The sequence below is a fragment of the Triturus cristatus genome, chromosome 11 (genome assembly GCF_964204655.1).
Source record: "Triturus cristatus chromosome 11, aTriCri1.1, whole genome shotgun sequence".
NCBI lineage: Eukaryota > Metazoa > Chordata > Amphibia > Caudata > Salamandridae > Triturus > Triturus cristatus.
This window is the reverse complement of record NC_140594.1, coordinates 614,430,665-614,456,206: the sequence shown is the minus strand read 5'-3', so window position 1 is coordinate 614,456,206 and position 25,542 is coordinate 614,430,665. Positions and strand designations below refer to the sequence as shown.

At 43.8% G+C, this 25,542-nt stretch overlaps 1 protein-coding gene across 4 annotated transcripts in view; it reads right to left on the bottom strand.

The window, feature by feature from the left end:
• The window catches only part of SLC39A14 (solute carrier family 39 member 14), a 288,443-nt gene that overhangs the window by 17,189 nt on the left and 245,712 nt on the right, over positions 1 to 25,542 (bottom strand). For all 4 annotated transcript variants that reach the window (XM_085633968.1, XM_085633969.1, XM_085633967.1 and 1 more), the window contains 2 exons: positions 21,581 to 21,769; positions 20,728 to 20,935 (listed from right to left, as the gene is read on the bottom strand). In XM_085633968.1, coding sequence (XP_085490094.1) covers positions 20,728 to 20,935; positions 21,581 to 21,769 — 397 coding nt within the window. The remainder of the gene's footprint in view (positions 1 to 20,727; positions 20,936 to 21,580; positions 21,770 to 25,542) is intronic.

The following is a 25,542-nucleotide window of genomic DNA, read 5'->3' as shown; positions in this document are numbered from 1 at the left end:
CTGGGTAACTGCTTGTGTTTGATAGGTGAGACTCTTCTCTGTGCTACCCTAATTGAGTTTTTTTTTTTTAAAGACCGACACTATTGGATTGTATTGTATTAGATAGATAGATAGATAGATATTTATTGTGCAGTTAATTAAAACCATTACAAAAAGATCATTTAAAAACAAAGAAAAAAGCTTAATACATCTTTAGTGCCCATCATAAGGTAAGGATGGCTGTGTGTTTAAAAACTGTATTCAAAATGTAAGGGTCCTAAAATCAGTTCCAGCGCTGGGGGAGTACAAAGAGTGCCGAGCTAAAGCAATTCTTGCGTATCCTGTACTCTTTTCAGACTCTACCTGGTTGATATTACACTGTCAGGATTCGGATTGTGTTGTATCGGTCCGTAATGACAGTATTACGGGAGCGTGTTCTCCACACATTATTGTGTTCTATACTGATTTGGGAGTCTCACTGCTCCGTAGAGGTCATTAGTGACCAAATTTTGTTTTCCCACTGACGGCTCGGATGTAGAGCTGGTTTCTTTTTGTGTATTTTCCTTTTATCTTCAGGATTATTCCTACTTCCTTCTAAGGGATTTGCGGGCTTAGGTATGTTGTAAGACCTGATTAAAGTTTTTCTTGATGTGCTTCCATTTTGTATCTGAATTCTGCAATTTCCAGGAATTTTACAAGACAACTCAGTTGGACGTTGTCGCCCGAGAAGCATGCCAAGACAGCTTGCCTACATGTTCTTATTTGTTTTTCATTAAAGATTGGCTTTAGGATTGTTCGGTGCTTTTGTAGCAGGACCTTGCAGTTGGTGATAAGATGTAGGATATTTTCTGCACCATTGCCGCAAAGGCGACACTTTGCTGGCAGGGCAGGGCGTAGCCATGGCTCTATGTGGTTTGCCGACGGCAGTAACCCTAAACGAGATTTTAAAAACCTTTCTTTTATTCTTTTGGTGAAGCAGGATTGCAGGTATTTTTGTGGTCTAAGGCTAGTGTATGTTTGTATGGTTAACCAGCCGTGCGCTCGCTCCACCAGTTGAATCTTGTCCTGCAAAAGTGATTCCTTTTTAACGGTGTTATTTACCACTTTTTTGAGGCCCGCCACTGGTCCTCCTAGATTCCATAGTTGGTGCAGCCCCAGAGACTCTAATGCGTCCTCCAAAAAAAGCCTTGCTGGACAGTTCTTTCTGTAATGCAGTTCGTTCCATAGAAGGGTGTTTAGTGTGTTTTCTTCTCCCTTGGAAATTTTGTACCAGATTTTTAGATATGCTCCTTTACGAGCCAGATCTTCCCTGGTAAGACCAAGTTCAAGCCTAATTTGCGCTGGTGATGTGTACCTTGGTAAGCTGAAGATCATACGCATTGCTTTAGTTACTGTTCCATCTAAAACCTCTGCATCCCTTCCTCTCATAGCTTCACTGCCGTAGGTGATAGATGGTATCAGTTTTGCCTGTATCACCTTTAGTAGAAGAGAGAGGGTTGGTCCGGTGATCTTATTTTTGAGGTTTCTTAGGGATACTGCTGTCATTAGTCCTCTCTTTTTTATTTCCTCGCGTTGAGGTTTAAAGCTTCCCTTGGCGTCTATGATGACCCCCAAGTATCTGTATTTGGTAGTAATATCCAATTTTAGAATACTGAGATGTTATGTTTAATAGTCGCTGTAGACCTATGGGGGTCTGGCTAATTAGCACCAGATCGTCCGCATAGAGTAAGTTTGACATCTGTGTCCCTCCCAGTTTTGGCACGTGGGAGTTGCTATTGTTCAGCAAGTTTGATAATTCGGCCAAAAAGAGATTAAATAACATCGGTGCAAGGACACATCCTTGTTTCACTCCAATTTTTGTGGGAATTTTTTTTGACAAAAAGTCTCCTTCACCTAATTTGACCTGTACCCAGGTGTTACTGTGCATAAGGATTAGTTGGTTCAGTAGCAGTGAGGGGATTCTCATTTTCTTTAGTTTTTGCCAGAGGATGTTCCTGTTTACATGATCGAAAGCGGAACTATAATCGATGAAGCACAGAAATAGTGGTTGTTTTGTAATGAGTGCATGGTCAATCAGAAGTGATAAAGAAAGTATGTTTGTGGTCGTGCCCATACTTTTACAAAAGCCAGTTTGATTGAATGGAATTGCTTTTGTGTCACCCACCCATGCTGTTAGTTCCTCGAGTAAAAGACCTGCATAGTATTTTGCCTCGCTATCGAGCAGGGCTATGAGGCGATAACTTCCTGGGTTGCTCCTATCACCTTTTTTGAAAATTAGGGAGATTATTGCCCCCCTCCAAGACTCTGGAATTGTTGATGTCTGCAGGATTTTGTCAAATGTTGGTATAAGGAACTTAGCCCAGTATTCAGGGTCTTCTTTGAAAACCATAGGGGGAATGCCGTTAGGACCTGGTGCACCTTCGCGTCTCCCTTTAGAGATTCTTTTATGGATCTGCAAGTTGTTTATCGCAATTCCTTCGTTTTGTGCAGAGGCTTCATTGTGTAATTGTGCCCATTCTTCTGTGTACTTTTTAGGGGTGTGTGGTCCTTTCCACCCTTCCTGGTCTTCGTTTAGGTGTTTACCGAGAAAGTTTGCCCAAGCTTCTTCTGTAGGGCAAGATTCAATCCCGTTGTTTCGCTCGCCGATCCTCGAATTGATCTTTTGCCAGAATTGTACATTGTTATTTGTTTTGGCATCATAGAGGAGCTTTCCCCAAAAGGTTTCGTCTGCTTCTTTTCTTAGTCGCCAGATTAGTTGTCTGCGAAGTTCTTTTTGCTGTTTTAGCTCGTGGCGTGCGGTGGGTACCGTCCTCACTTTACAAAGAAGGTGGTTAATCTTACGCTTTAGGGTTTTAACCTGGATGTTGTTACTGAAGTTGTAATCGTTCTTGTTTCTTGGTGTATTAATCTTGCATTTTTTCCGAGCATTTTTATCTATTCCGGCTCTTCCGCATAATGTTTTCGTGAACCGCACCCACCTCTCAATTGGATCTATGCATGCTATTTGAGCTTCTTCAAATGCTTGTTTTGCTTGTATTTGGAGCTTTTGCGGATTTGTGGTTTTACATTTTACCCTTCTGTCATTGAGGGTGTATTCTGAGCCAATTGTGTTGACGGCCAATGGTTTTAATTTCACTGGGATCCTAATGGTAATTTCCTGGGGGAGGTGGTCACTGTAATCCATCGTGCCGATTCGGTAATCACTCACCATTTGGTACATGTTCCGAGAGAGGAATGAGAAGTCTATTGTAGAGCTGACCTTCGAATTATGAAATGTGGCCATTTGTGGGCGGTCTCCTGGAAATCTGCCGTTGAGGGCACGTAACCCGAGCTCTTCTAATTTTTCCAACAGTTTTCCTGCTATTTTTGATCTGCTGCCGCCAGAGGTGTTGTCTTGTTCACATGGTTTCCATGCAAAGGTGTCCTCACTTACTGTGGGGGCTGCAGCTGGGTTATTGAGCATGTTTAAATTAAAGTTCCACTGACGATAAGGTTGTTGGATTTTTCGGTTTCCAGTAGTTTTGTTAATTCTTCCCTCAGTTGCTGCGCTCCCTTGTTTTTCTCCTTAGGATGTAAATAGAGATTGATTAGGAGTATGTTTTCATTTTTTTGTTCACGGATTGTCAGAAGCAAAGTCAGTATTGCATTTGGGGGAGGTAAATTGTATGCCAGGGGTACTGCTGCAAAGAAAGTCTTGAGCGAGCAGTATATTGCAAGGCCTCCCTTCTTGTGGCCGAACGGTGAGCTCCGTGTGGCAGGCAGGAAGTTTAGATTATATCCCGGAATGGTCGGGGGCAAATCTGTCCATGTTTCTTGTAGTATAATAATATCAAATTTGTTCAAGTATGTTGTTAGTTCTTCATCCAGAAATTTGTCACCTATTCCGTTAATGTTCCAGGAACACAAATTAAGTTTGTCGTGTTCGTTCCCCTCTATTGCATTATTGTGTCATTGATTTTTAACGTTAAGTGATTTGGAAAGCCAGCTCCAATTTTGCAAAGTTGGGCTGTTAATAAGGGTTTTTTTTTTTTTGGGCTGGTCTTGGTGAGTTAAGTTCTCAGGGGTTTTGCTCCGAGCTCCTCGAAGTACTGAGATCGTCAAGGGATGTTCGTTAGTATTGTTTTGCAAACTGTCAAGGATCAGAGGGTCCGAGTATTTTGGTTTAGGGAGTTGACGGAGTTTTATGCCCCACGAGTTGAACTTTACTTCTTCTTTTATCAATCTTTCGGGAAATTTGGCCGTTGCCCATGTTGTTTTTGTTGCTTCTACCCCTGGAGTTTCTAATGATTCTATGAACTCAACTGACTCCAAATCACTGGAGCGGATGTCTTTTAAGCTATCAATGGTTTTAAGTAGGCGGAGAATATTTCCCCTGTTTAAGGTGTTGGTTGTGCCCCTTGATTTGTACTCCGGGTAGAAGACAAGCATGGAGCTGCCTATTACCTCATCCGCTTCAGGTGGATTATAATGCTGGAGGTTTGGTTCAACCCCCGAACCGTCGATTTCTTCCTTTCCTCCAGCTTTTTGTATTTCTCTTTTTTTCCGTTGTTACTAATGCTGTGGGGCTAAGTGTTTTTATTGTGGTTTGGGTGCTTTGGGTACCCCGTCGGCAGTTTGTTTTCGTTGCTTTCTCTGTCGGGAGGGGTTTTCTTAAGGGGTCTCTTTCTGGAGGTTCTTTTCCTTCGTGTTTTTTTCCTCCATCCATGATACCCCTTTCTTGGGGGTTGTGTTCCTCTTCCGGTTCTTCTTCCGGTTTCATGTAGGTGGCTTGCAGTGCGAGCGGTGAAGTTTTCGTGCTATTATTGCTCTTTCCCCAGGCTAGTGTGATTATATTCTTCTTTTGGTTTCTACCTTTTCTTTTCTGCTCCCTCCCATGTTTCCCAGATAGAGTGACCTCCGTAGCAGGTTCTCCTTGTGGGTTTTTTTCTGGCGGCAAAGGTGCTAGGGTTAAGGATGGTTGAACTCCCTGGTTTTGGTGGCTTCTGTTCGGCGTTTTGTTTTTCTCATCCGTGCATGGATCGGAATCATGGGGCAGTTTTTTGCTTTCATTTATTAGGTGTCGGGGTTCCAATAACGGAGGGATACGTACTTCTGCTCCTATATTTGCCAAAGTATCTGGACAGTTGTTTTTTACAACCAGCCTAATGTCTGAGAGAAGATGGTCCATAGCCGTTGGGAGTGTTGCCAGTTTGTCTACTATTGTTGTGCAGGAACAGTTGAGTTGTGTAAATTGGGTCTCGGTTTGAGCCCTTTTGACAAGGTTGTTTAGTTCAGCTAACTTGCCGTCGACGTTAGATACGAATATTGACAGTGAGTTAAGGACAGAGAGTTGAAGGTCCATTTTGTCTGACTGGTATTGAATGGCATTTACGGATAGTTGCATTGTGTGTAATAGTGATGACCAAATGTCTTCTTTTGTTTCGGTTGTTTCCCTTCTGGAGGTTCCCGTATTAGAGAGACTAACCACTCTTGACAGGTCCTCCGGCTTAGGGACCGAATATGAAACTACAAGCTCTTACCATTCCTCTGGGGTGAGATATGAGGTTTCTGGGCCACTGATCAATGTTGATTTTGCCGGTGTGCTAATTGAGGAACGTGGACTCGAGGGGACTGAGTTGGTGTCTTTTTGTTTTCTTCGCGCTACTATTTCCTCAAGCCGGAGGACGTCTGTATTAGTTGTTTTCTCTCCCCATCCGTTGTCATCTTGGTTGGGTGAGAGGTTTGGGTGCTACATTTTCTAATTGTTTTCCGGTTATTCCTGGACTCTTCTGTCTCTTTACTTCTGGTGGCCCTAGCAAAAACTCCTCTATCGTCAATGTGCGTTGACGGGCGGCTGGGTCTATTTGCATTGGTGGAACTTCGCAGTGCGAGTATTCACCATTAAACATATTGCCCTTGTTCTTGTCTTTAATGTTGCATTCGCACTTTTGAGGGTGGTGCCAGGGTGGGGTTGTCATATTGCCCTCCGTTCTTTCGTCTCTTTTTAGTACTCTGTTTACGTTTTGGCCACACTCTGCGTTTCCACAGAGATCGGAGAATTCAGCGTCAGAGGAATCTTTGTCTGTATTTGTGTGATGTCCACTCAGGGGCTTCTTCGAGTTTTTTGTCGTTATACTGAGATTTTGAGTTTTTGTCTTTTCGTGGTCCACCGCTTAAGTCGCCCTTTTGATTTTTTTTCTCTTTCCTTGTTCTCCTCAGGCGATCGGCGGGCGCCGTATAACTCCATGTATTCCCGGATCTCATTGCACAGCTTTGATCTGCCTCCTTCCTTCCGTTCCTTCTTTCTTTCACTTCTCACTTGATGTCCTTGGCGTCCTTGGTGTCACTTCTCACTTCTCACTTGGTGTCCTTCTGGAGTGCGCCTTTCTCCTTTTCCTTTTTCCCTATGTCTTTTTCTGTATTTATATCTTTTCCTTCCTTTTCAAGACCGGGACAAGGACTTTCCTCCTGGAGTCCTCCAATTCCTCCAATTCTCCAATTCCCAGTTCCTGGCTCCTGTGTGCATGCGCTGCCTCTGGGTGCCGGGGGGGGCGCTAGAGGCTCTCCTCTGTTTTTGGCATGCTGACACAACAGCTCGGTGGACCGCTACCTGCTGCCGCTGATCAGACCCTCTCCTGAATGTAGGCAAGGCAGGCAAGGCGTTAAGGCCCCTGAGAGCTGCAGAGAATCGCAAACAGAGGGGTGTGAAACTAGCGGACGGGAGGCAGCAGGGAGGTCAGGCGACCAGGACCGCAGTCGAGCTTTATGTTTAATGGCAGTGACGCGAGAGAGGACCGGGCGCAGAGGGTAAAGCACCGTCTGGGAGGCAGCCTTCCTGGGAGCCTTCCTGGGAGCGAAGTGAGCGAGCGACCACGGAAGGCAAGCGGAAAGTGTCGACCCCCTGCCTCCGTCTCGCCGCCAAGCTCTCACCTTACTCTCGCCTCGGTCGTTGTTCCCAGCTCCGCTCCGCGTCTAGTGCCGTTTGGCCCCCGTGGGCTTCCGTGGACTCCGGGTCTGTCACGGCCAGCCACGGCCGATGCTCCACGCATCACGCACCTCTCAGCTGTACGGGCTGCACGGACTGAACGATCCGATCACACTGCTGTAGCGCCACCTGCTGGATCCACGCAAATACAATAGCTGTGGTACTGGGTGCTGCCTAGTACCAACGCAGGCACCCTTGCAACATGGTTACGTTCCTTCACAAAAACAATCTAAAGACAGCAAGGCTTAAGGACCAGAGCACGAGCGGCCTCCTGAGCTTAAACTTAGCTCTCTGTTTCATGAGGTACCGACCACCGAATATAAAGGCAGCATACAGAGCCGAGAAGAGGAACGACTTCTTCCTCTGGTGACCAACAGATTCTCTCCGCAGGAGAAGAGCAGGGCAGGGCGGGAAAGGCAAGCATAACCCACCAGCTTATTGTATTGTATTGTAATTGCATTTATATAGTGCTTACTACACCAGACGAGGCGTCAACACGCTTTTTTGGCGAGTATCACGCTACTCCGGGACCCATAAAGGATTAGTGTTGAATTAGTATAGGGAAATATGAAAATAATTAAAATTGTGGACAGGTTAGTCAGTTATTTGGAAGCGGAAGGTTAGAAGAGGAAAAGAGGTTTGTATTTATATAGCACTTTACCCCTGATGGGGTGCGGAAACACCTTTTTTTTTTTTTGGGCAGTAGCATGCTACTCCAGAAACCCATAAAGGATTAGTGGTGAATTAGTATGGTGAAATATGAAAGTAATTTGAGTGGTGGATATTAGTCAGTTATTTGGAGTGAGAAGGATAGCAGAGGGATAGAAGGGGGAGAAAGGTTTGCATTCATATAGTGCTTGTTACCCCTGAAGGGGTGTTGAAACGCTTTTCTGGTGAGTAGCCCGCTACTCCGGAACCGATAAAAGGATTAGTGTTGAAAATTAGTATAGTGAAATATGAAGTAATTTGAGTGGTTGATATGTTATTCAGTTATTTGGATAGAGGAGGGTAGCGGCAGGATAGAAGAGGTTTGTATTTATATAGCGCTTGCTACCCCTGATGGGGTTTGAAGCACTTTTTTTGGCGAGTAGCGCGCTACTCTGGAACCCATAAAGATTAGTGTTGAATTAGTATAGTGAAATATGAAAGTAATTTGAGTGGTGGATATGTTAGTCAGTTATTTGGATTGAGAAGAGTAGGGGAGGGGTAGAAAAGGAAAAGGATTGCATTTATATAGTGCTTGTAACCCTGATGGGGTGTTGAAGCGCTTTATTGGCGAGTAGCATGCTACTCTGGAACCCATAAAGGATTAGTGTTGAAAATTAGTATAGTGAAATATGAAAGTAGTTTCAGTGGTGGATGTGTTATTCAGTTGGATAGAGAAAGGTAACGGAGGGATAGAAGAGGAAAAAAGGTTTACATTTATATAATGCTTGCTTACTGATGAGGTGTTGAAGCGCTTTTTTGGCGCTATAGCAATGTATTATTAAAGGTGATCACTCACTATTATACTTTGTCTTTTACTTCAAACAATTAACAGTTTCACTTAAAACTACATTTAATACATGTATAGCAGCATTGATAAGAAATAAAAAAAAATTTGAGAAACCGTAATTGTGCATTATAATTTTTTTGGGCAAAAAACTTTGTTTTTAGTACGTCAGATCGGCATTTTTTTCCCGCATCAGCATTGGTCATCGTATCGGCATTGTTTTGCCAATTATACTAATGTTTACACATAAATTTCACTTAGCTATAAGTTCGTATCGAGTCAGCATTTTTAGGCCGAGCCTAGAACAGCGCATGCGCTGTTGCTCGACATTTAGTATATGGGTTTCCAAAGTGCTACCTACCAGACCTCGCTGGCCTAGCGCTTGCGTTCACGCGAGCAGCTGCCAATCACTGCTGCGCGCGCACGACTTGCGTGCTTGACACACAGCGCGTCCCGTCCTCGCGATCACTTTCGCTTTCACGGCCGTTACTTTTTACGGCCGCGCGGACAATACTTGTTTGGACAGACATCATCACCAACCCTTCCTAGCCCTGGAGCTGTGAAGGAAGAACTGATGCAACCCACCCACCTGGGTTACCCAACGGGCCATCTCTCTCTCCCATGTCCCTACGTCATACGTCACTGTATGCAGCTCTCTACTGCCCCCTTCAGGCAGATGCTGGTGCTAGGGGGTGTCTACGTCAGTCCGCCCCTCCATCCTTTGAAAGGTGCCCGTGCAAGGTCACGCACAGCCGCGCTGCAGACATGAAAGCCTCCCAGCCCCACGCACGTCAGTTCCCGCTCGCAGGAGTCCCTGCCGTGGCCACCTCAGTCCCCTCCTTATCGCCTCACGTCGCCGCCACCTTCTCCAAGCGCCTCTTATCTCCCCGGGAGAACAAAGATACCGCCCGCCTCGCCTGCTCGCCGCGACCAACGGAACAGGATCTCGCAGGAGGAAGCGAGGTTTTCCGTAAATTACATTTCTTGATTATCGTCAGAGGAACGGTGTGCAAATAACATATATACGTGTAACAAAGAACAGTTGTTCCCTATCATGCCTGTTTAGGGTTGCTCACCCCCCCTATAACTGCCACTTGCTATCGAACATCAAATGCACATATTGCGAAAACGGATTATGCTCAATTGCCACCCATTTGGTAATAGTAGCATCTATTGGGGACAGCGCCTAGAAACAGTAGACGTGTGGTTTCCAGGCGCTATGTAAAATGCAAGTTCTTACTTTTATTGATTAGATTGACCAGTGATGATCTGTATCGCCCTCACACCCCTTAGTTAACAATGTGTTTAGACTCTCACACATATTATATTAATTTTGGAACGTTTTTAAAGATCTGGCACAAATAACCCAACAGGGCAATTCACGTGGAAACAAAAAAGGGTGTGTGAAATTACAACATTTTGGCAGAGATTTTGAATGCTGGCAAACTTGGCAACATTGTAGAGATCCCATGTATTTCAAAATCTCTGAATAGACCTGCCAGAGAAATTTCCTGAAAAACAAGTTGATGTGGAAACCTTTTTTTTTGGTAGGAGGATTCCCCTACTTAAAATTACATTTTACACATTTTTCTCACTGCAAAAGCCATTTTGTGGGAATTGTTTTTGACTTTCTAATTTTTTTAACTTTATTTATGTCACGAAAGTTAACAAAGTATCAGTTCAAACTTCATGAAGTTGGTGGAAGCTAATTTTGCAAACTTCGCACGCACCCTACAAAAAATCCTTATTTTTCTAGTCTCAAATCTCTTCAGAACAAAAAACCTATCCGCTTGGAATGGAGGGAGTGTGGCAAAAAGGAAGAAGAGTTGCATTGCTGCCCAGTAAAGTATCGTCTGACATTTAAATTATGCCCAGGGCCACTGGTATTATGCGGCTCTGCTGCATTTATTTGCATAAATATGGGTTTGCTCCATTAGCCACATAATCCACAATCTGCTGCATTATCCACAGATTACAATAAAGAAAATGTTTCTAGCTCAAACAGATCAACAGTTAAATAAAAGATGGCAATGTGTGTCCCTTTGCCCTGGAAGGTCCTTTCTAAAGGTTGGCCATGTTTCAATTGTTCATTGATGAATGTGGGTAATACAATGAAATATTTTCGTAGAAAGTGTTACAAGGTGTAACAATGTTAAAATAATGAAGTAACACGGCATAATTTGCCTTTTCTTGTCGCATGATTTAATCAACCCTGCCACATAATTTAATCTTCCTCTGCAGCATAATTCCAGTGGCCCTGATTATGCCTGAGTGAACGCCGAATTACGTGGCAAAGTTGATTAACTAATGCAGCAAATTTGTCTGTAAGTAAAGGTAAATTATGAGGTGTTTTGTGCCACCTTCTGTGGCACAGCCAACCACCGAATTCTCATTTTAGCACAATTTGATAGAGAATTGATTCCAACGCATTGTAAAATACAAATGTTGCCTTTGAAAGAAAATTATGCACATTCACCAGATCATGTTGAAAATGCTGTTCCCCAAAACACAATAATTTTGTTTTGCTTTGAGCACTTCATGGACTGGTGCTGAGTTCCATCAGCCGCAGGGGAGGAGTTGGCCTAACGGCTAGAGCGGTCGACCTCAAATCTGTGGAACTGGATTCGAGTCTCGGCAAGGACGCGCAACATCCTGTGATTCTGGGCAAATCACTTAATCTCCCCTTGCCTAACAAAAACAAGCATTTGCAATGCAATAGGTCTCGCATTTATGCAAGTTTAAGCTATTGACATTGCAAATAACAATGCCTTTTTTTTTCGTTTTTAAAACATAAATAAAGAGCATTGTCATTTACAATGCCAATAGCTTAAACTTGCGTAAATGCGAGACCTATTGCATTGCAAATGCTTGTTTTTTTTAGGTCTCGCCTGACCCAGCGCATGCGCTGGTCTGGCGAGACATTTTGTGAGGGCTCCAAAAAGTGCTACCAGGCCAGCCTAGAGCTACAGTGCATGTGCGCGGGCACGCGCGCCGCGCTTGACCGAGGTTACTTTCGCGGCCGCGCGGCCACTTTGATGTTTGATCGCGATCACTTTCGCGGCCGCAAAGCCGCTTGGCATAGCCAATAGGTCTCGCTTTTGGGACCTTATAAGTATTTAGTTATGCAACTGTTGCATGGCTAAACACTTATAAGGTCCCAAAGGCGAGACCTATTGGCTATGCCAATGCTTGTTTTAATAGGCATTGCTTTGGCATTTGTAAATTGTACATATTTCACTCTGTTCTACCTCACTTTCTTTCAATTGCACTGATTAGTAAAGCAGTCCGTGTGACTGTATGTGTTTGTTTTACTAGCTTTCTTCATTTCGGCTTGTGTTTCAGGTTGCCATTTTGTTAGACATGGTAAGGACTATTCGAGCGGTTACAATGTAATCCATGCACACCGCTTCAAATCAGCAGCCAGCTGACACTATTTTCGGATCGTCAAAATGTCATAAAATTTGTTTTTCTCTGCTACTGGCGCTATACTTGTGCTACTGAGAACTTTTGGGGGGCAAAAACAATTTTTGGTAACACTTTGTTTTTAGTTATTCAGATTAAAATCCCCCACCCTGCCCCCCAACAGCATTGGTTTTCGCATCGCATTACATCGCCGTTTATATTAATGTTTACTCATACATTTCACTTAGTTGTAAGTTTGTGTCAGATCGAAGAAATTTCGCATCAGCGTTACTTATGCATTTCAAATGTTTACAAATTTCATTTTGTTGTACCTCACTTTCTTCCAAATCCACAGATTAGTTAAGCAGATCGTGTGACAACATGCATTTGTTCTTTTAGCCAATAGACACTTACTTTAATAACAAAATAAGCATTGATTTATTAAATTCAATATTTTGGTATATAAGGTATGCACAAAAATAAATTACTACTTCTACAAAATTGAATACATTTTTTAAATAAAAATTATAAAATAAAACTATTTCCTACATAAAAGGAAAAATACACTGAATTACCCCACTGAAGCACAACCCACTCTAACACAATCTAGCCATTTCTACCCCACTCCCCTCTACACAATCTACCACACTCCACTCTACACAATCTACCACAACCCACTCTACCCCAATCTACCACACACATACTCTACAAGCTAGCCTAATATACCCCATTCAACCCAACTAGAATCTACCACTATCTACCCCACTCCCCTCAAATCCAATCTATCCCACCTCACTCTACCACACAAAACACTCTGCTTCACTTGACTCTTTCACAATATACCACACTTCACTGTACACCCCTTCACCCTTCATCCATTACAATCTAAAATAACCTACACCACTACAATCTACCCCACTCCACTCTAACCTAATCTACACCAATCAAACTTACCTCAGATTACTCCAATCTACCACACCTCACTTTACCCCAATCTACCACACCTCACTTTACCCCAATCAACCACACCCCACTCTACACCAATCTAACCCAGTCAACCCCACTCCACCACAACCCTATCTACTTCACTCAACTCAATCACTTTCTATACCACAAAAATACAATCTACACCCCTCTGCCCAACTACAATCTAAACCACTCTAAGCTACACCATTTAACCCCACATCAATCTATGACTCTCCACCCCACTCCACTCTACCACACCCCAATACACCACACTCTAACACACTACAAACCTATCCCACTCTAAGCCACACCACTTCCTCCAATCTACCACAACCCATACTACCTCAAGCTACCACACTCTACTCTACTCCTCTACGACCTACTTCAAATTACCAAACTCCACTCTGCTTCAATCCGTCCCACTCCATTGTACACCCCCTACAGCATGCCACACTCCAATGTAACCACCTCGAAGCTACCTCAGCACAATCTACCCCACTCCAATCTACCTCACTCACTCCGGTCTCACTCACTCCGGTCTACCTCACTCACTCCCATCTACCTCACTCACCTCCGTCTACCTCACTCACTCCAGTCTACCTCACTCACTCCAGTCTACCTCACTCACTCCAGTCTACCTCACTCACTCCAGTCTACCTCACTCACACCCGTCTACCTCACTCACACCCGTCTACCTCACTCACACCCGTCTACCTCACTCACACCCGTCTACCTCACTCACTCCCGTCTACCTCACTCACTCCCGTCTACCTCACTCACTCCCGTCTACCTCACTCACTCCCGTCTACCTCACTCACTCCCGTCTACCTCACTCACTCCCGTCTATCTCACTCACTCCTGTTAACCTCACTCACTACTGTTAACCTCACTCACTACAGTTAACCTCACTCACTACTGTTTACATCACACCAATACAATCTTCCTCAATCTACCACACTCTACTCCAATCTAACAAACTCTACACCAATCTAACAAACTCTACCCCAGTCCCCTCAAATCCAATCTTTCCCACCTCACTCTACCACACAAAACACTCTGCTTCACTTGACTCTTTCACAATATACCACACTTCACTGTACACCACTTCACCCTTCATCCATTACAATCTACAATAACCTACACCACTACAATCTACCCCACTCCACTCTAACCTAATCTACACCAATCAAACTTACCTCCGACTACTCCAATCTACCACGCCTCACTTTACCCCAATCAACCACACCCCACTCTACACCAATCTACACCAATCTAACCCAGTCTACCCCCACTCAACTCAACCACATTCTATACCACAAAAATACAATCTACACCACTCTGCCCCACTACAATCTAACTCACTCTAAGCTACAACACTCAAAACTATCCCACTTAACCCCACATCAATCTATGACTCTCCAGCCATCTACACCTCTCCACCCCACTCCACTTTACCACACCCCGATACACCACTCTCTAACACACTACATACCTATCCCACTCTAAGCCACACCACTTCCTCCAATCTACCACAACCCACACTACCTCAAGCTACCACACTCTACTCTACCCCTCTACAACTCCACTCTGCTTCAATATGTCCCACTCCAATCTACACCCCCTCCAGCATACCACACTCCAATATAACCACCGCAAAGCTACCTCAACACAATCTACCCCACTCCAATCTACCTCACTCACTCCCGTCTACCTTACTCACTCTTGTTTACCTCACTCACTACTGTTTACATCACACCAATACAATCTTCCCCAATCTACCACACTCTACCCCAGTCGCATCTGCCCCAGTCTAAGCTATCACACCCCACTCCACCCACCACCACAATAACTTTTATCTATACTGAACAGCAGCCACAGTATTCAACAACGTATCTAAAAGACATTGCCAAAGTCAATAGCTCTTCAAAGGCAAGACCTATTAACTTTGCCAATGCTTGTTATTAGGGTTAGATCAGAAATATATTCCCAAACATTCAACCGCTTCTGCTTCTACTTTAAGTGAGAACGGGTGATCCAGTATCTCCCCCGTTGGATTTATACCAGCTAACCTGGAGGTCTGAAAACTCAAACATTAAGCACTTGCATTGTACATGGTCTCTATTTGTCAGGGTGTTAAGGTATATGAGAAGGATGTCCGCATATAGCAATACTGTGTCTTTAACCCCCTCATCCCAGTTAAATCCAACTATTCAGGATCTGTTCTTATGAGTGCAGTTAAAGGTTTATCAGTTATTACGAACAGTAATGGTGATAAGGTGCAACCCTGTCGATTACTACGTGTAATTGGGATAGGCTGTGATAGCATACTATTTACCAGTCCACAAGCTATTGGTACCATGTACAGTGTGCATGCTAAAATGCCGATCCTGTGTTTAAATGATTAAGTAATGCAACTGGGCAAAGGGCCACAGCCCTCACCTCAAAGGCCCTGAAGACAGGTGGGGGCCGGTATTGACCGGTTGGGGCCAGCAGCTGACGGTGGCTGCATCTTTGAATTTTTGCGGGCTTACTTTCCCGCCGGTGAGCACGATTGGTTGCCTGGGGGCAGGTGGAGTTGCCTGGGCAGCCCCCGGGGGCAGCGGGTCAGCCCTTAAAAATGGCGCGTGTACTGTGTTGTAAGCACCTGGTGCCTGCCTGCCCCTGGGGAGCGCCGGACTGCACCACCATACATAGGACAAATCTCTCTTTCCCCACCCTCCCATCCCTTTAGCTCTTGTCATCTCCTGGCTGTTAAGGAGTCCTGTTTTTGACCACAAAACGGATTGCCAACGTGGGGCATCACAAATTAAGCGCAGGCGGATTCAAGAGATTGTTGATTTTTTGAATAACCCGGGGCAGGTGTGACATGGTCACTGGTGAAGGGCAGAGGGCATCTGCTACCGCAATTGGCCCTGGAAGGTACCCCGTAATACGCCTTGTGGGAGTAGGGGGGATGCTAGCTGCGCCAGGGGACCAAGGTATGGCCCGGTTGCCCAGCTGCATCCCCCCGATTGGGTGCCAGGGGGTGTTCCTTCATTGGGTTGCTCTGGCATGGTTCTTTCTAGGGGCCAGGTCTTCAGTTGGCCCTAGCCCTCACAGCTTGCGAGGGTGGAGAGTGTGCCTTGTAAATGATGCCACAAGGAACCGTGGGGTGGTCAATCATGACTCCTGATGGAATGTGATAAAACGTTGGTTGAAGTAAAAAAAAATGTCTAGATTAGTGTTGCATTTTAAGTATACAGAAATGATATGCAGTATTAAGACAACTGTTGAATTTTAACGTCGTGTTTATGAGGTCTAATAAATACGGCCTGAGAATGCTGACATTTCTCTAATGCAAGTACAGTTGTCTGTGTGGTATCATTAGACGGACACGTCTGTATTGTGGGTGGTGGTAATCTTGGAAATCGTTTTTGCACAACAGTCACATGACGGTCTCCCACCTGTGAATGTTCCTTGTCTAGTAAATCAACAGCCTTCTCAAAATCCATTTATAAAACTGCTTGGAGGGCTTTTAGTCTATTTTCGAGAGCTAAAGCGTTAGTGGGAGAGCTTATGTTATGTCTGGTTGCTCTATGTGGAAAGCCACATTGGTCCATGTGGACCATTGTTTCTATGATTAATGTCAATAATTTAGCAAGCATCTTAGCTACTATATTCGGCTCAATACTAAGGAGTACAGGTCGATAAGAATCACATCTCTAAGTTGGTCTGCCAGGTTTAGGTACGATAGTTATTACGGATTCCTTACTGTCCTTTGGTAGTATTCTGGTCTCTTTTGTACCTGTAAACTTCTTCAGTAAGCCCATGGACAGAATTGAAGTGTTTGCTTTATTTATAAAAAAGAAAAAATCTGCTACTGGAACACTCTACTGAGAGAAGTCTAAGGTACCACAGCCCTAGTGGAATGAGCACAAAAGCCAGCCAGAGGGTCTTTCTTTGCGAAACCATGGTAGATCTTAATATAAAGGGTAACACAATGTGAGATTGTGTGTTTGGTTACCACTTTACCATTCTTTGCTCCACTGAAGCCCACAAAGAGATGAACATCCGCTCTGTCCTGCAGTGAGTCCTCAATATAATGTGGCACAGCATTTGGAAGGGGGCGGGGTTGGAATTGAGGGAGCAGAGCTAGAAGATATCGGGGGACTTGAGCTGATATTCTTGTTGGTGTTTTTGGTAGTAGTTGCAACATCCTTTAGATCCCCCTTCCCCGAAAGGTACACTACATTTGTTGGGACATTTGGATCAGTTGTAATGGTTGCCTCTGACAGGACTGTTGTACCATGGAATAGCCATCAACCTTTCAGTATTACTAGTAGAATTGCTTTCCTGGGAAGTCAAGCCCAGCAAGGACACTGTGGCTTTACCATTTTCAGAGAACGAGGTATCTTTGGCAAAAGTGTCCATCAGAAGCAGCAGAGACCCAGGAAAGTGAGACAATGATAACCACCTCCTACTTCTTGGGCAAAGCGTGAGGAAGAATTGGTTGCAAGAGCATGTCTTTCAGCTATATGGGTACAATTTCATATGGCCCAGGGCTTGGAGGATAAGCTGAGGCGAAGCAGAGACATCTAGGGAGCAGGGGAGGATTTCAGTCTGTGGGTCTGAGAGTCTAAAAACCGAAACAACCTTTTTAGATCTGAAGAGTGATTGTGTGTATGCCCACAAGATACACAGCAACAGGGTCTGTGATTGATGACATCTATAAAGTTAATTGAATCAAGTCAATTTGATACCTCATCTTTCTCGAGTTAAGCCTATCTGCCAGTTTCATACTACACACAAAAATGTACATTGTAAAGTATTTCCAATCAACAGATTACCGTAACAAATGTTTGCCTCTTTCCTAAAACGTTTTCCATTTCATTTGCAATCACACCAACTTCATCCGAGTAAACTGCACCATTAACATTAGCGTTTTTCATTATGAAACAATATATAAATATTTAACGTCTGTTGTTCTGTAATTACTGTTACCATATCTTTTGGGCATACTGAGCAGTTTAAAGCTTGTGTCCTTTATCCTATTTATTTGAAATTTGATTGATTTTGGCAGCTGATGTGGGTATATGCCATCCTTACAACACCTTTGCAGTTTCCATTCAAATTCCTTCAACATGGTCTTTACAAATTCAATTGTAAAAACATATTTTAGTTAATAAAGGTAAATAGTTTTAGCTTTTTTTAACTACTGCATTAGGCTAGCTAATTAAATTTTAATTGCTTGCAAAGGTGATCCTTTTTATTAAAGAAGATTTTAGCAACTACACTTGCAAGAGATTGAAATATCCCAACATTAATGAGGTGGAATCTGGGAAGTCTTTTGATATCCCAAATTCTTACATTTCACAGAGGAGAAATTTCTAGGATATATTTGTCAATAAAGTGACATCACGCAACTTGAATGAGTGACTGTATGTTGTCGGAGTTACCTAGAAGTCAAATGGAGGAGGCCGTGAGGGAGGGCATCTAGCCACAAATGTCAATGGTATTGCAAACAACTTTCATACTTGTACGCAGCCACTGCTACTTTTCTTTTGTGTAACTTATGAAGGTGTAAGAGAACATATTCTATCTCTATATTCTGTCCTAGTTCTGAGGGGTATTGAATCTGTAATCCACCACTGTGTATAGCTTAGCCTGCATCAATATTTGTATCTACTATGTCAAGTACTGTGCTTTCCTTGTCAGGAGGGGGACCACTAATGAACCTGTGCTTTACCAATCTCTTACAAGCTGACCACAGATTACATACTGTAAATGTGAGCTCCCGAGGAGCAAGCTGAAACTTGCTTTCCACCAATGGTGTAACCATTCTAGCAGTGGACAGGTTCTGGAACAGCTCTGGGCCTTGTTAACACCCACATAATCATTGGCAAAACAGATATTTGTCCTGCAGTGGCGTTAAAGAGTCTTTTTTTTTTTTAAATGAGCCTCATTCCTCTAACAGTACCCCATACAAATGATCTGGCCGTTGCATAATCACGAGTTTAGGTTTCACACACTCTGGAAAGGAGGTAGGGAGATGTGTACGAGAAACTGCCTATAGTCCTCTGACGATAAATAGGTATGGTAGACTTCACAGATTATTTCCTTCTCCTCCTTGATCATGGGTTATCATGACAGTCATCACACACGTTGATCCTGCAAGTCTTAAGGTGAAGAACAAGGAAACAGCCAACATTGTATTATGCTAGGTGAGGGAGGGATGGACAGATGGAGGAATAGAGGCAAATGTGTGGAGACTATATCCACCTTTGGCCTTTTCTAATTAGGTTTTCTGAGAGTTGTTTAGAATCTCGGTAATGGATAGTTTCGTTTTTTTGTACACTGGTAGATACTGAAATCTTTTCAACCTCAAGAGCTACTTATCACTGAAGAATTTTCAGTGAAGGGATAACTATAAATGTTGTGATGGTTATGAAGTGTTGTCAACCTGAAGTCTAGGAGCATCTCTTACCATAGCAATAGCAATCACATATTGCTTTGTGCTCGCAGCTTCAGATAGACTACAATTTGGTGCAAGTCCGAACATCATCACATGAAAGCCTAGTATTTTTCGCTCTAGGTTTTCAATGTACTGTGCAGGAACGGACAGAAATTACACACTTTGTGTTGATCTACTGATTGGCATTGATGTCAAACATATAAGTGCCACTGCTTTCCATGTCTGTCCTCAAGAAGACAACAAAAACCCATAAATTAGTGAAATGTAGGAGTTATACATGGCTAGATAAACCCCTGAGTTTCAATGTCTAAATCACCCATTGCTGTAGAAAACAGCCACAAATGAATCATGATCTTCCCTTCAAGTGCTGATGACATGGACACTGACAAACATACTCACAGATATGAACCAGATGTTTGAAAAATATCCTCTCAAGTGGCTTCTACAGAACAAATTGTAGTGGATTTCATGTTATTGTTCTCATGAGAAATGCAGACTCTGCCAACGGTCAACCTAACACACATTCACTCCGAAAAGCCGTTCCAAGCAGTTACCACTAGACTGTGTGTATCTGGATAACTGTTCACTAAGGTGCTGTCTTAGAGAGTCTTCAATAGCACACGCTGAGCCTGACATTTGCTCAGACATGAATGTCATATCATAGTGCCAAAACTTCACCCCACTAGTGAAAAAAACCTTCTCACCCAATAGAGTAGCTTCCCACGCTCACCTGCTTTTTACAGTGCAATCTACATCACATGTAGAGCAAACTCTGGTCTCAAAGTGCATGCTGAACTCATCTCATGAAGCAAACCATTCTCCTCCCTTCATACATATTGTATGCCCTCACTTCACTATTAACACCTGTTATCATCAACTAGAGACCAGACAAAAAGGTAGAGTGCATTATACAAGTGTAGTAATTATTGATGTAGAACTCAATCCCCACTTTATACTGCTCACATCTTCATCATATATACATGGGCACGGCACCTATTCATCCTCTCATTCCAGCAAGAACACCCTCCTTACCTCATATAGAACTCTTGATGAATGTCAACACTCACTTGCAGACGAACTTCAGAAACATATACGCTGGACCCCCTCTTTGCCTAATACACATATTATGCCCTCTACGTCTACATAAAGCACACCTCCTCAGCTGGTATATGTAGAAAATTTTCCTTCTCACGTCATGCAAGCAGCACACCTTCTACGTTACGTCATACATACAGTACATCCTTTCACTTCGCACATGTTGAATTTCTTCCATACACATCTAATTCAGCTCACCTCAGACTTGATTCACATGCCCCTCATTCTCATATTGTGCACACACTGCCTCACCTCACTTATCCAGTCTTTACAATTGAGGTCTCCCCTCTCATGTGCTATAGGTGCACTCTACTCCTCCTGCCTGCAAACCATTAGCACAACCTTTTTAGATCCCCTGAAAAATAAGAAAAATCATACCCAGCTCATGAGGAAACTCTTCACACAGGATGGCAACAGACGTGCTAATGCCCTGGAAGACAGAAACAGTGAAGGAGGCCCCGATTGCTAGGCCATCGATGAAGTTGTGAAGTCCATCACTGAGAGTAATCATCCAAGCCAAAGTGGCGATGTCAGAGTAACGTATACCTTTTAGCCAGTAGCAGGCACCTTGAGAGCCCGCCAGATCCTACAAGAAGAACCAGAAACAGCCATATGATAAACAGACACCAGTGACACCCACACCTGGGCTGCAAAAGGACAAACAGCACAAGCACCACATACAGTAAGGATAGCAGATGGAGATGAATGAGGTTTAGAATGGCATATGGGCAGAGGAGGCAGGACTGGTGCCTACAAACAGCAGAAAGCAATAATGGTATACCGTTTTCAAAAACAGCAAGGACTGCATAAAGACACAGGAGAGATTGCATAGGTTTATCACAAAGGGCATAGATGATGCATTGAAACACCAAAAAGGGCAGTGTTAGGATAGGCCATTCTTAGGGTAAAGTGGACATATGGTACCCAGAGGAGAGGTGTTACACAGACACTGCAGGCAGCAAAAAAATAGACGTTACAGGAAACAGAACACATCACTATGGAAAAGAATGGTACAAAATCACTACAGGGGGCCAAGGTGACACATATTGAACAGACGATGGAAAAGATAACAAAATCAATGTATATTACCTAACTTCACCTTAAGCGTAAACCTTGCTCTCTTATTAATAATCTCTCAACCAGCATTTTCCACAATTGTGGAATTTCCGAATACATTTGCTTACAACATTGGTGCCAAGAATTGAAATCTGCTTGTGGCACTCTCCCTCACCTGTATTGAAAGGGATCCTACGATGACCTTTCCATCACCGGCTGGACTTTTAATCTCTGACTCACTAGCACGCAGCGCCGGAATCATGTGATCCATGTCCCCATTTTGCAACTTCTCGGTCACTCCCTCCTCCTGGTCCTTCTTGGAGGTAAGGCCCTCAGGTGTGTAGTGGCTGTGCCCGTGACTGTGCTACAAGCAAAGGAAAAAGGTTAATGGAAAGCTACATGGGAGAGAAAGAATTTTGCAGAAGTACATAGCAGTCCCTAGTTATCAACACAAAGGAAAGGATCAGAACTTCATGAATGGACAGTGACAAGGAAAGATAACGAAGGTAGTGGTGACTGGGGTGCAGGCTCCAAACACCTGGGGGTAACAAAGGGGCTCAAGGTTCCGAATATGCTGAAGATGAGACAAAGGACTCACCAGAGGAAAGTAAAACTAGAAAGCATATCTGTAAATGGTCATGCAGGCCAAAGATCAAGGTTAAAGAATGAGGGTGACATACACTACTCCATGCCTCACAGGAGAGTGAGACATGGTAGGGTGGAGAAAGGGATGGATGCAATGAAACTAGACTCTCAAGGAGGAGAAGTGAATAAAATGTGGATAGAAGCATTTGAGAAGGTGAATTGAACCACAGTTGGAGAGGAGCATTCTCAGTAGGGAGGCCAGGTGTACCTAATGAAAGATTATTCTTGGGGAGACTGAAACAGAGAGATGTTGAATTTATTGTCGTGGTGAGGAAGGGTACAGTACAGCTGTGAAAAAAACTGTTTGACAGATCAGTGTGGGTGACAGGAATTGCTGATACTATGTAAAGATTTTAAAAACCAAGAAAATGAAGCTTCTTCTATGCTATGCTTTCCAATTAAACAATGTCTTGGTTAGGTTTATACATTCCGGTGAATTGATTATATTCTAGAACACCAGCTTGATCTCAGAGCTAAAACAGGTGGGTAGGCAATATGTGGCAACAGGCTGATGCAAGGGACAGTAATAGGGTCAGGTGTGTTGCAGCAGACCGATTCTTAGGGCAGAGTAACATATGAGGTAGTCAGTAGATCCTCTGTTCAGCAGAGTAGATCCCTTTTTCATCCATAAAGCCTCTCTGTAACTCTCTCATCATTGCTCATCTACACAATCCTTCTATAAACGTATTACATATCAGCCTTGCCTACCAATATGGAATGTGCTTCAAACTAACAACTTTGTATGGATCTTCCACTGGCTGGTCCATTGTTGCTATTTTCAGCTATTAGTCAATGTTAATACAGGTCCAATGCTTTTCAAAGAAGTCTTATCTCCTATGCCATTTGGAAAAGTAAATCTGAACCTTAAGTCATCAGCATGTCAAATAACTAGCCTCTATTTATTGAAACAGTGAAGAGTGCCACATGTTTGCTAAAACACTTCTAGGGCAGTGGGTACCTACAGAATGGAAAGTCAAGATTGTGTGAGTTTTCCCAGTGTATGACTAAGGACTGCATGATGCTGCTGCTCAAGACATTTGGACTGTAGCTGGATAAGGTCCCCCTGCATCACCGAGGCATCTTGGGAGAAACTACTTACTTACTTATGCCTACTACACCTCATGGGTGATATATAGGCCATCAACTAGAACTCTCCAGCCATCTCTGTCCTGAGCTTTTCTTTCAATCGGATTACAGGTGTAACTCATCTTGCAGTCAGCCTCGAGGCCTCGATGCCAAGTGTTTCTTTGCCTTACTCTTTTCCTTGAGTGTTCCATGTGAGGGCTCTCTGGTGGTGTTTGATATGGGCTAGCAGAGCCCCAACTTCTTTTCATTATTTCTTCATGAGCAGGGAGTTGGGAAGACTGCTGCCATAGGTCGTTGTTGCTGATTGTGTTTGGCCAGCGGACTTAGAGGATTTTCCGCTGACAGGTGTTGATGAAGGTTTGGACTCTGTTGTTGGTGGTCACTGTTGTTCTCTAAGTTTCTGCTCCATATAGAAGGACATATTTTACATTGGTGGTAGAAGCCTGATATTGGTTTTCAGCTGTAGGCCTTTAAAGCGCCAGATCTTCTTCATCCAAATGAAGGCAGCCCTTGCTTTGAGGATTCTTGCCTTGACATCTGTGCAACCCTGCTTGTCTAGGACACTGACCCAGTAGGTGAGAATTGCAACCTTGCTCTGCTTGGCATCAGCGAGACCAGATGGATACAGTCCGGACAGAAAAGACTGTTTTCAGGAGAAATTCTGCTGTATTCTGGACATGAGGAAATTAACGCCCCATATACTGGGGGAGTAGCACTGATTCTAATGACAGCAGCCAACAGAGCTGGATGGGAAACCCACTGTCCCAAAATCATCACAGCAACCTTTCCGCACAAAGAAAAACACAATATTGATGGTGGACCTACATGCCAAGATTGGAAGTGATAACGCTGGGTACCATGAAGTCATGGGAAACCTTGGCCTTGGCGACATGAACGAGAATAGTGAAAGGCTTGCATATCTCTGTTGCCTGAACGGTCTGGTGATAAGTGTTAGTGTATTCCCACACAAAGGAATACACAAGGCAACGTGTGTGTCACCAGATCATTCAACAGACAATCAGATCGACCATGTCTGCATTGCCAAGAAGTTCCGCAGGAGGGCCCTGCAGGATGTGAGAGTGAGGAGGAGTGGACGTGGCATCAGACCATCACCTCACCTTGTCGTGCCCAGGCTAAAGCTGAAGAAAGCATGAATGGAAATGACAAACCAATGCCAGCAGTATATCACCACCCTCATCAAAGATGCACAGTAAATACTCAGTCACCCTCAGTGAAAAGTTTCCAGTCCTGCAAGAACTAGAGGATGACGGAGACCCAGTAGAAAGCCAGTAGGAGAAGATCAAAGGAACAGTGACATTAACCTGCCAGGAGGTAGCGGGTCCCAAGAAACACCAGCATAAAGAATGCATTTCCAACGAGACTCTCTGCAAAATCCAACTGAGAAAGGAAAAGAAAGCTGCAGGCAACACCAGTCAGACAAGAGCAGAAAAAGCGAAAGTTCAAGGTGAATACACCAAAACCAACAAGGAAGCAAAGAGAAGCTTAAGAGTAGACAAGAGAAGATGCAGCGATGGTCTAGCCACAGAAGCCCAGGAAGCCAAAAGCTTGAAAGGACTCCAAGACATAACAAGGAAACTCTCTGGTAGATATAACAAGCCAGTTAAAGATCTGTTAAAGACAAAGCTGAGAAGAATATCATGGTCAATGAAGGCCAACAACTAAGATGAGTGGAGCAATGTGAAAAACTGCTGAACCAGCCCGTGCCAGTCTCCACCAAACATACTGCCAGCTGATACGGACTTGCCAATCAACTGCAGCAGACCAACCCCCCAAAAAATATGACAAGCCATCAAACATCTGAGAACTGTGAAGGCAGCAGGACCTGAAACATTCCTGCAGAGGCACTGACGGCACACATTTAAACATCAGCAGACATGCTCTACCCCATGTTTAGAAGGATATGGGTTGAGGAAAAGGTGCCATCAGGTTGAAAGGAAAGACATCTGATCAAGATCCCCAAGAAAGGTGACCTGCGCAAACTACAGAGGGATAACTCTTCTATCGATCCCAGGCAAAGTGTTCAACAGAGTCATCCTGAACAGAATGAAGGAACAAATCAACGCTCAGTTACGAGACTAGAAAGCTGGAGTCCGCATAGATAGATCCCGCACAATCCAGAATGCAGCACTGCACATAATCACTGAGCAGTCGATAGAATGGAACTCCCACCCCCGTCATGAGTTTCACAAATGACCCATTGTCGTTTTCCCTAGGTTAGCCTAATCATACACGTTGTAGGCCCCTTTGGTTTTGCTCATGTTACTAAATAATACGCTTGCCTTTGTGCCACATTATATGTTCACACAGAACCAGCACATGTTTTTGTATTGTATTCTTTTCCTGGGACATTGTCCCTTGTTATTCTCTTTGGTCAAAAACTAGCAT